The 16,660-nt window shown below is 41.3% G+C and overlaps 1 protein-coding gene across 1 annotated transcript; it reads right to left on the minus strand.

Annotated features, from left to right (window-relative positions):
* Positions 1-1,772: 1,772 nt before the first annotated feature.
* hspa9 (heat shock protein 9) lies at positions 1,773-16,303 on the minus strand. Its single transcript, XM_054791329.1, has 16 exons — positions 15,998-16,303; positions 15,272-15,330; positions 14,201-14,288; positions 13,892-14,073; positions 13,694-13,818; positions 13,548-13,621; positions 11,716-11,822; positions 9,243-9,405; positions 9,067-9,159; positions 8,660-8,869; positions 7,179-7,406; positions 6,874-7,096; positions 6,596-6,690; positions 5,316-5,408; positions 5,013-5,153; positions 1,773-3,863 (listed from the first exon to the last, which is right to left on the minus strand). Exons 1-16 carry the CDS (start codon positions 16,076-16,078, stop codon positions 3,789-3,791), a joined length of 2,037 nt encoding a protein of 678 aa, XP_054647304.1. The 5' UTR covers positions 16,079-16,303; the 3' UTR covers positions 1,773-3,788.
* Between the last annotated feature and the right edge of the window lie 357 nt (positions 16,304-16,660).

Raw genomic sequence — 16,660 nt, forward strand, 5'->3', positions numbered from 1 at the left:
AAAGTTGCCGGTGCATTGCACAGTCCAAAGAGAAGGACTTTAAACTGCCACAGGCCCCTCCCGGTGCAAAATGCAGTCTTGGGTCGGGCTTCCTGGGAAAGCGGCACCTGATAATAGCCACTGTGGAGGTCCAAGGACGAGAACCAGGATGAGCCTGAGACCAAGTCCAAGGACTCGTCTATGCGCGGCAGGGGGGTACGCGTCCTTCTTGGTCACTCCATTGACAGTCCTGTTGTCCACACAGAGCCGCCATCCCCCCAACTTCTTTGGCACCATGACGACTGCTGACGCCCATGGGCTGTCGGAAGGTTCGATGACGCCCGCTCGCAGCAGCTTGGCCACAGCCTCCTCACAAGCCACTTGCCGGGCCAAAGGAAGGCGAGGGGGGCGACATTTAATGGGCCTGACCTCGCCTGTGTCAATCTCATGCTCCTCATTGTCATTATTGGCAAAGGTATTGCTGAAGTCTATCAGCAGATTCCAACGCTGCTCCTCTTGCTCAGGGGTCATGCCGCTGCAGTTCCTTTTCCTAACAACAAACAGCACTTACAGATTTGCAGGCAAACTTAGCTACACATGTACACAGCAGCAACACTTCTTTTCCTTATCTACACCTTTTTCCTCCAAAGGCTTGCTCCAACCAACATGCTGAACCCGACTGCCCCCTATCGCTCAGACACAAAACAGCAGCTGCGAGCAACACAATATGTCGCGACAATATTTTCCTCTTCACTGTGCATTTTTGGGTGGTAAGACTTACACTCCGGAGCAATTTATAATTGGGAAATACGGTATTTGAGAGACACTGGCCTTTTGTGTACATAGAAAAAGTTTTGCATTTTTGAGTTCAACTGAAAAATGGGAGCAAAACCAAGTATTGAGTTTATGTATATTTTTTTGTGTAATTTAACCAGAAAGCCAAAATAACAGAAAAATCAGAAAACCCCCCCAGTAATGTTACAAGAATAACATCAGAATATTAAGAGAAAAAAAGTAGTAATCTAACGAGATCGGATTTTACGACAATGAGGAAATATGTTTAAAATAGTAATATGAAAAACAAAATGAATAAAGTTGACATTTTTAGAAACTTGTGTTGCAAAAAAATTACATTCAAAATATGGGAATAAAGACATAATTATGAAAACAATTAGCAATTTGAAATAGAAAACTGAAAAAAAATTGAAGTGAAAATTTTAGAATAATAAAATATTAAAAGAAAAAGTTGTATTCCAGTGAGAAAAAGTTGCAATTGTACAAGATAAAACACAAATGTCATTTGTCATAGTTGCAAAGAGTTAAAATATTAGAGTTTTTTTTAAGTTGTAAAATCATGGGAAACAAAATAATGTAATTTTTGGAAAATTAATTTTGGGGGAAAGTCATATTATGGGAATGTTATATTGAGAGGACTATGAATACTTAAAAAGAAAGTTTAAGCAAAAAACGAGCAAAGCTGAGGTTATTTTTATTCTTCAAATAACCTCTTAGTATATAAAACGTCAAAGTGGCCCTTGCATCCTCTCATTGTTCTCCATGTGGCCCTTGGTGGAAAGTTTGGTTACCCCTTGTTTAACAAGGTTGTACTCACTTTTGTTGCCATCAGTTTGGACATTAATGGTTGTGTGTTGAGTTATTAAGGGGACAGCGCTTTTCCACTGGAACTGACTACTTGACATTGTATCAAAGTGGTACAATTTCACACAGAAATGTGAGGGATGTACACACTTATGTCAAATTAGAAACTGTCCAACCACACTTGGTTCAAATACTTTCGTTTTAAATGTTTTATTACAAAAAACAGCAACAGAAATAGCCATCCCACAAGTTCTCCTGTCCAGATATCTCTCTCGCTCTTTCACACACACTATTAAGCAAAAGTCACAACCTAAGGGCATCTGTGGCAGCTACTTAATTTTGGGACATGATGACCTGCGTGAATATTCCCAATTGTACTTTAGATTGTGTGAGGATGATGGATGTGTTTTTCCTTCATAAACAAACGCAAGCGAATGCTTCAGAAGAAAAGCAACAGCAAGATGAAAACGTAATGATGTCTGAGACGAAAGAATTTCACTAAGATTGTAAAACTGAACATACATGATCAATTACAGACAAAACTTGGAATATACAGACTTTTCATTGGAGCATTTTTACTGCCAAAACACAGTAAAAGTAATTCCATTCAGTGACGTGCGGGGAGGTTCATGGCTGGTGAGGCACTGACTCCTTTGAAGGGTTTTAAATATATTTTTATTAAGTTAATAGTCCTATTATTATTAAGTGGAAAAACATTTGTGTTCTCACCTTTTATTTGTATTTTTTAATTCATTAGAAGCACCCAATCCTTCGCCAGGACACTTCTGATACTTTGTTGTAAAAGTCTGATCATCGTCTGCTGAGATTGGATATGTAATCCTCCACTTTGACAGTTAAGTTAATTTATTCATTCAGCAGGGCTTATCTTTAATGTATTTTGCTTGTTGCTAAACAGCTGGCTTTTGCGCACTTTGGAAGGGTGGCAGTGACAAGCACCTTCCACCTCACGCGTGCCCCCACCTCTTCAGGATGAGGAGAGTACTGCAGTACCTTCGCATATGACATTTTTGTATTTTGTTGTTTGTTTTTTTAAATCAAGAATAATTTCACATTATATAGTCTGTAGCAAACCATGGTGTAGAATAAATGTTGCTGACAAACAAATGGGCACATGCCATCCACTATTCAGTGCACTCAGGTTCGGATGCGCACTCGAGAGGAGCAGCCTTATATCAGCTTTACCCTGTATTCCAGTGTTTTTCAACCACTGTGCCGTGGGAAAGTATCCAATTTCACCTAATTATTATCCGCAAATAATGTGCCATTGCCGAGTGTCTGTGCTGTCTAGTAGTGATCGGCAGAGTAGCCATGTAATACACTTCCATATCAGTAGGTGGCAGCAGGTAGCTAACTGCTTTGTACAGGCAAAAGAACCAATGCATGGATGTCAGATGGCGATGACGGTGGCATTGTGGCAAGCAACACAGTGATGGACAAGTTTTTGAAAAGGAAAGATGCTAACTCTGAACTGCACCCTGGGGGGAAAAAAAAAAAAAAAAAAAAAAAAAAAAAAATCAGACCCAGATGAAGGCCCAAGTATGAGTGGAGGTCAAAAGAAAGCAAAGACGCATAGCTGAAGCAATATCTCGTGCGCGAGGTAATACCAGCATTTGGATTTACGTTCACTGGGGATGCAAGGAAACGACTACGTTGTGCTTGATGTGTGGTGAAAAGATATGTAAGCTTAAACACCATCTCCAAAAGAGACAGAGTTGTTGAGGAAGAGCGTCGTGTCTTTTTGTTTTTAATTCCTGCCAGGATATTAGCGCTGTGTTCATCCAAACAGGCCCAGGTTTCACACCGAGTGAGTAGAAATGTGAATGATTCTAAAATGCTTTTTGTTTGATTCCTACACTGACACTGATGAGAACAACTTTATGTTGTCAATATAGGCTACAGAGTTCATTTGTTAGCATTTTCGGCTGGTGGTGTGCCTTGTGGTTTTTTAATTAAAGAAAAAATGTGCCTTGGCACAAAAAGGTTGAAAAACACTGCTGTATTCAATCAGGTAATGTGCAAATTCAGCGATGATTACAACTGCAGTCGTACATAAAGTACATTTATAACAGTTCAATGGACAAACATTGGCCTCAGCTGCCTCCCCTGACCGCACGTCACTGCAACCATTGAACCATCCTTATCCCCTCAACAGTCCTGTTGTCACAGACTGTGACAAGCAAAAAAAAAAATTACTGCTGGCCCTCTTTCTTCTCGCTCTCTGAGCTGGAGCTGGAGCTGGAGCTGCTGTCACGTTCCGCTGCCATCTGCAGGAGGTGAAGATACACATAAAATCTTGCACACAAACACTTACACAACATTCCCACTACCCTTACTTTATCTGGAGACAAAAACTGTTGCTCATATGTTTTTTTGATCAACTTTGCATAAATCTTGACTTGTTTCACTCAGACATGCAATGTTGGGCAAGTGATTGGAAAAAGTAATTAATTTACTTGTGGCTTGAAAAAGGCACTCAACCCCTTCATGGTATCCTGTGGGGGGGGTGCTGCTATTACGGCATCTCCAAAAACCAACAAGGTTTTATGCTTTTATAGTACATGCTGCCGTATTTTGGTCCTTTTAAGCATTACCGGAACTTCAACATGATTAAACACCCCCGGATTCATGGTGTGAAGTACCTTGTCTTTGATGTAATAATAAATGTAATAGTAAAGTTTATTAAATAAAAGTTCGTAAACAATTCATGGAGAAGTTCGGACATTTCATCCAAAAAGAATTCTGGTTAGCGCTCTCATTTAAAACCATGACCCTTATTCTTAAAAGCACCTGAATCGAGAATTGTGAGGAAACAGAATTGAAACAAGGAATCTGAGCCGGAATCGTTGAAATTCAAACAATGTCCAACACTACTCATAAGGATTTTGGATGATGGGCAAAATTCCCCCAAGAAGTGCAATTTTCCTTTAAAAGGACAAGAGTTCTAGGCGCACCCAAGGCGTTGAGGGATCCTGTCTCTGCTAATCGTGGATGAAGTCGTCCTTTCATTGTTTACTGTGGTGGTTTACAGCTTAGGGCTATCCACACAAGGTTTTCAGCTCAAAATGGCAAAGTATTTTATTGGGTTCTAATCATTCACTTAAAAAGAGCCGTCAAAAAAAAAAAAAAAATCATGAACCAACATCACATCTCTATGAGGGAGTGAGCGGATAACAGCTGTTAGCTGTCAGTGCATAAGAACGCATCACAGTTCACATAACGCTGACCATGTTGAAACGGTATTTAGTAATTAACAGCAATGGCGTTAGCAACGCTTTTAATCCCAACATTGCTATTCAGGTGTTTAAACTGGTCATGATTTTCTGAAATTGTCAAATTTCTCCAATATATCCCTAATTGTCAGTACTGTAAGGTTACAAATACAGCGTTTGCCGAGATGGCATCATTGTACGCACCTTCTTGTAAGCCATTTCAAAGAGTTTAAGCGATGCCTGCTGCAGGTTGGTGGCTGCCTGCTTGATGTTCTCTCCTGTCTCCGAATCCTTGTTGGCAAGAAGATCTCGCACCTTGGTGATTTCCTCCTTCAGCTTGGCACACTGGAAGTACAGTGAGGAGACTTTAAAGCAGTCTACTCAGTCAGTGCCCTTGGAAGTAAACTATATTGTTCACAGTGTATTAAGTAAAATGTGAAACTATTAGCTACATTTCGGACCTTTCAGCAAGACAAAGCAAAACAAAAAAAGGTGCCGATACCATACCTCATCAGCAGGAAGCTGCTCTTTGAATTCCTCCATCTTTGATTCTGTGTCATGGACAATGCCCTCAGCCATATTTACAGCCTCCACACGTTCCTAAAGCACAACCAAATAGCCACACATCAATACATCAAAATTAGTAACTTGTTTTGGACTAATTCAGTAGCTAATTCTTGGAGTTAAAATGTTTTTTGACCCATCTGACCTACGCTGTCGTGTCTATGTGCTATTCTAAATAACTTCTTACTGTTATTATTATTATTACTATAATTATTATATAAAATATGAGATGGAATGCAGGAAGTGAACAATATGTACTGCACTAGATTGGAATGGATGGGGGGTAGGATTAAATAAGCTTTGCTTCTTCCTACTCCTTTTGGACATGTGGAACTGTGAAAGAATGATTCATGGGATGTATTCCATTGTAACCTTCATGTTCAAATAAACTAAACCAAACCAAACCAAATAACACATACACATTATTAGCAATGGGCTGTTTTTTTTGTTTTTAAATTACCGTATTTTCACGACCATAAGGCACACTTAAAAGTCTTAAATTTTCTCCAAAATGGACGGGGCGGGGGGCCTCATAATGCGACGCACCTTATGTGTGCACAGAGTTCTAAAATCTGTTAATGTGTGACTTTCCAGCCAACATGCTTCTTACATAGACGAAAGACGGACGTGACTGAGGACAGCCTGTGGACGTTAAAGGGGGAAGGGTGGGCGTAAAAGAGGATGCTAAAGGCACGCCCCCAGTAGGTAGTACATAGTGCCAGTATGTTCATTGTGCAAAACAAAATCGGTTTGGCTCAGGACCCTCGAAAAATGCCACCGACAAAGAGACAGGAATATGAAGCACAGTTTAAACTGCAAGCTATCAGTTATGCGAAGGAACATAAGAATCGAGCAGCTGTCAACGAAACGGCGCCATCTATCCATCCAGGCAAGGACTACCGTGGCGCAGCAACTTATACTGCAGTAAAAATTGCCGACAAACACATCCAGCCCAACCACATCACCAACACGGACCACGTGCCGCTCACTTTCGACATCACGGTGAACCACACTGTAGAGAAGAAGGGGACCAGCACGGTAGCGATACACACAATTTTTGATTTTTAAGAGGAAGACGCTGCCTAAAGAAAAGTTTCCAGCCGGAGTCATCGTTAAGAAAAATCAAAAGGGCTGGATGGACGAGGAGGAAATGGCTGAGTGACAAGTACGTTAAGACACCAGATGTTTTTTTCCCCCTCTCCCTCTGTATTTCAAGTTCTCACCTTTCTCCTCCTGTCCTCCTCTGCATACTTCTCAGCATTCTTGATCATGTTCTCAATGTCATCCTTGCTGAGACCTCCTGATGACTGGATAACAACTGCAGACACGAGTGCAAATTATAAACTTCATATTTCCATATACAAAATATTAAGTGCATTGCGTGCAAAGGACTAAAAAAAAAGTAGTAAGTACACAAAGCTCCGACATGAACATGCACATTCCATTTCTATTGGGAAGCATTTGCACCCACTTGGGACTTCTATATACAAAAAAAACTCACTCTGCTGTTCGCGGCCAGTGCCTTTGTCTCTGGCAGACACATGGACAATGCCATTAGCATCAATGTCAAACGTGACCTCGATCTGTGGAACGCCTCGAGGGGCTGGGGGGATTCCCACCAAGGAGAACTGACCCAGCACAGTGTTGTCTGCCGCCATCTCCCTCTCACCCTGACACACCTTGATCTCCACTTGAGTCTGTCCGTCTGCTGCTGTGGAGAAGACCTGAGGAGACCATGAGATACATTTGCTCAATTTTCTCATTACACATGACAAAGCATGCCTTATTTGGACAGACATGCTGTACCTGGCTCTTCTTGGTTGGGATAGTGGTGTTCCTGTTGATGAGTTTGGTGAAAACCCCGCCCAGAGTCTCAATTCCCAGCGACAGAGGCGTCACGTCCAAAAGCAGCACATCGGTGACGTCCCCAGCCAGGACGCCACCCTGGATGGCCGCTCCTATGGCGACAGCCTCATCTGGGTTAACTGACTTGCTAGGAGCACGACCAAACAGGTCCTGGACTGTCAGCTGGACCTGCAGAGACCATGTTAGCTTAGCATTACACTGATGGGGATCTACTGACAACAACACCTTTTGAAGACATGGCAACAAGGCGAAGCACATACTAAGTGGAAGCCAATAAAGGTTTATCAAACATCACGCCGTTATTGACTCAGACATGTCGGGAAAGCGTTGCTACTTTACATGAAACTGACTGATCTTATTTGTCAATCAAATTTAATATCCAACATATGGTGACTGCAAATAGATTGACACCACCATTAAACACCATTACGCACCAGTGTTGTATCCGGACTAAAACCAATGCACCGCTTAAATACTTTATTTTACAATCATGACAATATTATGCACGCAATGTTGATCGTGAACAGATCAAAACACTGACAGAATCCATGGATGGCAGGCTTTTGAGTGTCCTTGCAAAGAAAGGTGGCTATATTGGTCACCGATTTGTTTTTGTTTTGGAATGTCCGAAATGTATATTTGTGAATGTTGAGCTGTTATATTGGTTTCCCTGGTGAAAATAAATAATTGAAATGGGTATATATTTGTTTTTTGTTAAGTTGCCTAATAATTATGCACAGTAATAGTCGCCTGCACACACAGATATCCTTCTAAAATAGCTAAAAGTAAAAAAGCCCCACTCCAACTTCCAAAAATTTTCAGCTTTGATATTAATGAGTCTTTTGGGTTCATTAAGAACATGGTTGGTGTTCTATAATAAAATTAATCCTCAAAAATACAACTTGCCTAATAATTCTGCACTCCCTGTATGTCGACTTAGTAAGAATTCCACGCACATTTTTTATAAATGAGACCCCAGACCTGCCAATGTTTTAGAAATTTTACCATGCCAACAAAAAAATGTATATATATTTTAAATGTGTTTTAAAAATGTATCATATTTAACTTAAAATTTTGTATATTGGGGGGAAAAACAAAAACAAAAAAAACAGTTCCAGCCTTTTCTCATTCCACTATCGCTTTTGCTCCATTTTCCACATTTTTTGCTGTCCACTGAACAAGCCACAGCCGCAAACACCCGTAAAAAATGTGCCCATGGACAGCAGCAACGCATACACATGTATTCATGGGTCAAAATGCATGCCGGGTAGGAAAAATGTGTGCAAGTTTGCAGGTCTGAATATCTTGAGTGAGCAGAACACTACAAAATATGTAGGTATCATCTTCTCTAAGGGAAGGTTCACTGTGCACACTTTGAAAAGCCGCGGTCAGGAAAACACACGGCTACGCTACGGCCGTACCTTGGGCATGCGTGACATTCCTCCAACAAGCAGCACCTCTCCAATGTCTCCCTTGGACACCCCCGCATCTTGCATGGCCTTCTGACAGGGAGCCACGGTGCGGCGGATCAAGTCAGCCACAATGTCTTCAAACTGAGCGCGAGTGAGTTTCATGTTGAGATGCTTGGGACCAGAGGCGTCCATGGTCAGGTATGGAAGGTTGATGTCCGTCTAGAAAAGAGAGAACGTCCCAATTACGGAATTGACCTGAGTGACAACAATGACAGGACTTATTGATGCTATGAAGGCTGCTGCGGTAAAACAAGAAACAGAAAACCTCATCCTTCAGCACTGGGGTGCAACACCACCAACTGGACAACTGACAGTGAACAAGAGGTGTATCAACAAGGATGACAGTATGTGTATACCTGCAATGAAGATGAAAGCTCACACTTGGCCTTCTCCGCAGCCTCCCTGACTCTCTGAAGCGCCATGTTGTCTTTCATCAGATCCACACCAGACTGGGGGAGGCAACACAGAGCACACATAAACACCTGGCAAAAACAACGATGAGGGGAGGGTGCTGATATGGACTGATGGTTACCTCTCGCTTAAACTCCTTAACAAGGTATTTCAGGAGGTGTTGGTCAAAGTCCTCTCCTCCCAGGAAGGTGTCGCCGTTGGTGGACTTCACCTCAAAGACTCCCTTCTGTATCTCCAAGATGGAGACGTCAAATGTGCCTCCACCGAGATCATACACGGCAATGCTGGAAAATGCAAGCCGAGATAAACATTGGTTTGCTCAGTTTCAGGTTAGCTTGAGCCATTAAGGCTCCGTCATCTTATTATAGTGCAGTGGATCCCCACACATTTGTCATTCAGTATTCACAGCCCTACACAAAATGTTTTAGTGGTGTGGATTCCTTATTTTTGGGATATCACCGATCAGCCAGTCCTCACATGATGCCGTTCGTATCCACCAATCTTATCTACTTCCGCAAAGGCACGTCTGCTGCACGGGTAAACAGTCACTCGGAACACTGCCATGTCATCAGTCTGGCAGTATTACACAGTAAAAGAAAAAGAGCAAAGGATCACCTTTTGTAACTTAAGTAAGGCCAAAATAAGTCATGATGGGGCTGTGAACAAAATGTTTTCACGATTCATTGATTTTTCCTCAATAATGGGGATTTCGTACTTTATTCGGTGGTCCTTCAACACACCAAAAGTTAAACTTGTACACTGACTCCTATTCCATGTGTTCATGGGTCATCTTACATCATCAGTCATTAGCAGTGAGTACCTGTACATTTTATACTTTAAATGTGTTTAATATGTGTGCCAGGCATATTGCAGAGAGAAGTTGAGGGTTCTGGAGTGGAGTCTAATAATTACAACAGTCACTTTTACTGCAAATGATTATAGGATGACATCAAGATGATGATAACATGCAATACTAAACATAACTGGGACTTCCTGGGCACACCGATTTCACATCTAGTGCTACTGATGCTACGTCAGTCTGTTACGACTAATCATGGCAAACTTTGTGAGAGCCGCCGCATACTATTCTTTGACAAATGAGGATCCAGAACCTTATCTTTTTAAGCCTGAATATACGGAGAATGAGCTGCAAGTTTTAGAAGCTGAGCTCGCAATAAGAGCGAGTGAAACTTTGAAGGTACCAGATGGGGGTCAAGTCACTACACTGGCATGACTCGGTGGTGTTTGTGGCGCTTGTCAAGCCATGCCGATTGGCATGGAGTGCGACATACAGTGTTACCATCGATGGAAAGGCTTCGCGTGTATGGTGATGTGGACATTGCATCACAATGAACGAAGGATTGTTATTGCTAACAAATACTACAGTGATCGTAACTTTTTTCCCCACCTACCCAAAATCAACTTGAAAAGATGCCCCAGACCAGCTGAACCAGATGGACAACTGTCCTTCGAGTAAGTCACCATGATATTGATTGTGATACATACAAACATACTGTATATAGCACATGATATTCCAACACGGTCCATCCTGCCATATATGAACAAAACATGGAATGTGGGCTAATACTTTACAGATAATTTGGTTGTCTATTTGTAGTTCTCGTCAGTACTGATTGGTGTGCTGTCGCACTGTTTTGAAGATGGTCCTATCACACTCAACCATCCTTGGTAGTGGCATGAGGCGCTGCACAACTATGCCAGAAAAATAGTTCTTTGTGTTAGCTGCTACAGTAAGAACATCGCTATAGCTTGGTTTATAGAGAGGTCAGTTATGCAAATAGAACATTGCTGGCGTTTTTGGGGTTTTTTAATTTAAATTTTTTAAAAAGGAGCTTTACAGTATGCGTGTCCCGTTACATACGTTGGCTCCTACATGCCTCGCTGTTTTTCTCTTTAGAACACGCAGAAGAGAGAAAGACTTGTGGTCATGTTTCACATAGGGATTGCGGATCGTCAAAATAACAAAAAAAAAAAAAAAAAAAAAAAAAAAAAAAAAAAGTGAATTTTCCCTTTAACACAGTGACTGATAACCGTACGTTGATAAACTCATGGACCAGTGACGTTGCTCATTTCGTGGAGAAGCAGCCATTACATAAATGGTCTCTCCCTCTCAAAGCACCAACTCTAATGTCAACAAAAGCGCTTGCTCTCAAAAATGGCGCCCCCGGCCCACAATGCATTGCGCATTTTAAGCCGATAAGCGGCAAGCATTCAGAAAGGGTGCATGTGCGTAGTTTGCAATGTTGGGCTTTGCCAAGGCAAATATATTGTGTAGGTTTGTTTTTTGTTACTTTGTTAGACTCCAGTGTGTGTGTATCAGTACTTTTTTAAAATTTTGAGCACATTCAAAATACCGTGATAATACTGATAACTGTGACAATTTTGGTCACAATAATCATGATATGACATTTTCATACTGCTACATCCCTAATATAGACATATCTGCGGGAATTATTATAAAAGGAGTTGAAGTTAGCATAGCTTCATCAATAGTGGCGACTGCATCAGTGAGGTTTTGCCCTTCCAAGTCCAGGGAAGGAGAAGACATCAAATACAAACATGCATTTACTCACATCTTGTCCTGGGTTTTGTCCAGGCCATAGGCCAGAGCTGCTGCTGTGGGCTCGTTGATTACACGTAGCACATTCAAACCAGCGATCTGACCCGCATCTTTGGTTGCCTGAATTCATTCGAGGGATAGGTTAAATCAACAATACAAAAACAAGTCACAACCGTTAAAACACATGTTAACTGCTAAAACAGGAGTGGGCAATTATTTGGACTCACGGGCCCCATTGGGTTCAAACATTTGGGAGGCCGGGCTATCATAAGTATTCACCCCCTTTGATGGTTTACCCTTTTGTTGCTTTCATAAATCAATCATGGTCACTCTTTGACAGAGGTTTTTTTCCCCCCCAATATTTTTTTGTTAAAAAAGCTAAAATGTATTGACCATGATTGATTTATGAAAGCAATAAAAGGGTAAACCATCAAAGGGGGTGAATACTTATGATAGGCACTGTATATATATTTTGTATTTATTTATATATGTGTAGACACACACACACACACACACACACACTCTAATTCCAACAGTCTATCTGCATTTATCTTATTGATGTGTTTTAGCTGTAAGTGTGTCATACAAACTGCTGTACATGCTTGGCAATTGTTAAAAGCTGCCTTTTTCCCCCCAGGAGCACGTTCAACATCTGGGCCCGTATTCACAAAGCATCTTAAGCCTTAGGAAAGCTCCTACATGGCAAAATGTGGAGTGGTGAGGAGGACTTTTAAGAAGCCTGGAGTCAGCAATCACAGGAATGGCGGCCAGCTGAGTCTGCGGCCACCATTAATATCAAATACATTAAGTCGTAAAATCACCAGCATGGACAGTGAACATAACAATAAGCATATCAATATAATGGGCATGTGAATGAGGTACGTTCAAACATTTTGAAGCAGATTAATAATTTAATTTTGCTGAGTTTCATTATCATGACGAAATTAATGTCATGATTATACATTTCTTAATCCAGTCCAAGTTATAAGTGATTGGTTGATTTTACTATCCATTCATTATGAGGAGCACAGAGCGCGTTTTTTTTCTCCTTTTTTGGTCTTTCCCCCTTTTTGTAATGACCAAACACAACTCTTAGAAGACTGTGTCATACCTAGCAACGGTGTCAACCACACCACCTCCTAAGATAAAAGTTTCTGTCCCCTACTTGCTCAGAGTTGCTCTGAATAATTTCCTTCATCACTCTTAAGCTATGGTTCATTGCTAGGAATTTTTAGGCTAAGTTAGGAGCAGTGTTGCCAACTTGGCGATTTTGTTGCTAGATCTGGTGACATTCCACCCCTCCTTGACGACATATTTTCTCATAAGCAACTAGCGACAAATCTAGCGCCGTTTGCGAGTTTTCTGGTATTTGGGGACTCGAAACGAAAGCACGTATATTTCTGTATTTTGTTTTCTTGCTGAGAAACAGCGGGTGCTGTTGACAGGTCCGCCTCCCCCCCCAGAGGCATTCACAAGCCGGCAGTGTACAGTCAGTTTCCGAGCCGTGATGTCGCGGGGGTGGAGCTACCCCTGTTTTACACAGCAAGATCTAAAACACAAATGTTTCTTGATCTTCAGTAAGCCTGGATAAAAGAGGAGGTGTGTTTATATTTTATTGTTAGTCTATTGCTACTCGTTATTGCAAAATTAAGTGGATTAACTTACATTTCTTCGGGTAAATGTAAGTAATTGATAAGACTGCTGTATTGCCGGTATTTGTGAAGCTCAGTTGCTCAATTTCTGAGAGCACTCTTGACAGGCTTTGCGAATATGGGCCCCAGAGATTGGACAAGGTCTGTGCTAGAATGTGATTAGGTTTAATGATATGCCACAAAAGTCCCATACCTGTCTCTGAGAATCATTGAAGTAAGCCGGTACTGTGATCACAGCGTTCTTCACTTTAGTTCCCAGGTAGTTCTCTGCAAGAACAATCAGCAAATCAGTACCATATGAACATTTGTGGGTCTGTGTAACACGCACAACAGTCATACCTGCGGCCTCCTTCATCTTTATCAAGACGAAGGCTCCCGCTTGGCTGGGCGAGTACATTTTCCCATGAGCCTCCACCCAGGCATCACCATTGGAAGCACGCACAATCTTGTAGGGAACGTTCTTCCTGTTGATGAAAACCACTATTCATCCTATTCATCATCACACCTTTTGCACACTAGACCCCCACCCTCACTCACAAGTCTTTCTGGACTTCTGGGTCGTCAAAGCGACGGCCGATCAGCCTCTTTGTGGCGTACAGCGTGTTCTGAGGATTGATGACAGCCTGGCGTTTGGCAGGAATGCCGACCAGACGCTCACCGTCAGCAGCAAAGGCAACAACTGAAGGAGTCGTTCTGGCTCCCTCTGCATTCTCCAACACCTGCCAAGCCAAATAAATGGGTTACTTTGCATAACACTACCAGCTTGTACTTAATCAGAAAACATATACTATATATTGGTATATTGTTAAAACTGGATATGAAATGCCATATTAGGTTTTTTATCACCTTTGCTTGTTTACCCTCCATGACGGCAACACACGAGTTCGTGGTTCCCAGGTCAATTCCAATGACGGCACCCTTGACGGCTTCTGACCTGCAAATGGCACATATTAATTGTGAATATTAAGATTGTCTTATAATAGTTGACTACTTGACAATTCACTTCAGAGGAGTCTGATTCGACTATCAATCTTGCAGTCTAACCATATGAAAATGTCATATGATCAAGATGGACCATTCTAACTACACGGGGGTGCCCACGGCTGCTGCTGAGCATGCATTTTTACATAGAATGTGTTTGTTTTTGTTATAAATAACCCATTCTGATACAAAAACAGCCTAGTTTGTGTTAATAAAGAATTGAAACGTGTTTAACAGAAGATCTATACTTACCGCACATTAATAAAATCACCTGCTTCATTGGCATGATCCAAAGGCGCTGAGGTGAGTGCTAGCTTTGAACGCGAGAAAGACGGAGGACTTATTGTCTCATAATAGCTATTAAAAAAATCATCCAAAGCGTGGAAGTATTTCTGAAAAGGTAAAAGATGCCTCCAGAAAGTGAAGTCTAACTTGTGTCAGCAGCTTCTTACATATCACACAACAACTGATGTGCCATATCATTTAAATGGGCAAGGCTTACACCAAATTCATTTTATATTCCATCATTAAAGGCTGCTAACTTAAAGTTTTGGCAAGTTGTTGTTTTCCAAGCCATGTTGTTCCAATTTTATGCGCACGTTTATCAGGTATGATGTGCCCACTTGACGTGTTTCAGGTTTGTTAATCTTGCTTTCTGTGTCACCAAATAAATAATGGTATTGTTGTTGCACACATAACATGTTTAAGTGTTTTAGTCTATTTCTTTAAGAAACACACACCATTTGACTGCTAGTCGACTATGAACAAAATACAACGACACAGATTCGACTATGAAAGTCGAAGACAGCCTAAATTAATATTGTATCCTACTGCTCTAAAATCTGTCACACTTTCATTTTTAAAGCAACAGCCCTAAGAACAGCATAAACGTATCGTAAATTTAACCTTTCCATGCATTCATTTAAAGATCCTTACGCATAGCGTCTTCTGGACAGGGCTGTGAGAGCATCTGACTGGAGGCCACTCCAACAAGCCTGTGGACAGTCAGTGATGTTAGCAATTGCTGTGATGACAATAGTTACTAACAATCTAACATTTCAAGCAAGACATACATACATTTGCGTGATATGCAGAGCATGCATTTAATGCTTCGGGACACAAAGAATATACTGTATATAACGAGTGTTAAGAAAATAAAAGCTACAAGCTGTCAGCAGGATCACGAGCCAGCATTTCAGTTGTGTTGCATCACGTTGGGGAAAGGACATCACATTGAAGGTCACAAAGTCACACGCTTGTTATGAACGTAAACCTCATCAGGTGGTCATGAAATGGAATTACACTTCATATTTCTAAACAAGAATCAAACAGCATACTCGCAAGCTCATTCATTGCACGATGACGCCACGGCTGAAATGACATACGCAGGCTTTAGCATTTAAAATGCTAAAGCTAAAACACTTGAGATTAAATTCGTAGTACATTATATCACATTAGTGGACGTATAATTCATAACGACTATTTAAAATATCATATTTTCATTCCAAGCAACACGTGAGGGTTGAAGAGTAATAAGAGTTTTAAAAGTCACGACTGCGTATGTTAGCTACAAGCTAACCGCTAGCTCGTGTGGGCTCACAAAACGTGCAACGAATCAATACGACGATGACTTGTTCTCATTTGAATGCGTGATAAACTCACCTTTGTGAGCACGGAAGACGCATTTCGTGTACCGCTGTTTGTCCAGAGAGTCCTTGAAAAACTGCTAGCAAAGCTCAACATTTTGACAACTTGGCTAATTCAATGTAAGAAAACAAGTTGAGTGAGTCGTTTGACAAGCAGAAAATATCTTAAAGACAGGAATTAATCCGTTGAATAAGTCCTTCCTTGAGTCTTCCAGAGAACGAGTTCTGGGTTCAAACTAATACGCCAATACGTACAGTGACACTACCGGCAGCCGGACAGCAGAATGACTGCGACGCTCTTTCTAGAAAAATCCAACACATGTTGCACCAGGCACCACCGAAGGACCCCTAAAATAGGTTGCACGTACAGTGCCTGAATGGTGCATGACAGTTTAGAACAAAAAATACGTTTTTAAAACAAAGACAAATTTAGTGTGACACTGAATAGGTCTTTAAAAAATGTATTTAAATGTTCGAAAGGGGAAAATACAAACAGTTCGTATTATTTTATGTTTTTTATGATTAGGATTAGAACTGGGCACCTACATTTGTGGGCATGTGAAGGTCATGATGTAAGGGTACCTGTTATGGCTTCACGTGTGTTACATCAGGGATGCAGAGTGACAATACGTTTTTGTGCATAGACTACTCTCGAAGTATATACACTATCACCCTACCC

Source organism: Dunckerocampus dactyliophorus, chromosome 11 (assembly GCF_027744805.1).
Source record: "Dunckerocampus dactyliophorus isolate RoL2022-P2 chromosome 11, RoL_Ddac_1.1, whole genome shotgun sequence".
Taxonomy (NCBI): Eukaryota; Metazoa; Chordata; class Actinopteri; order Syngnathiformes; family Syngnathidae; genus Dunckerocampus; species Dunckerocampus dactyliophorus.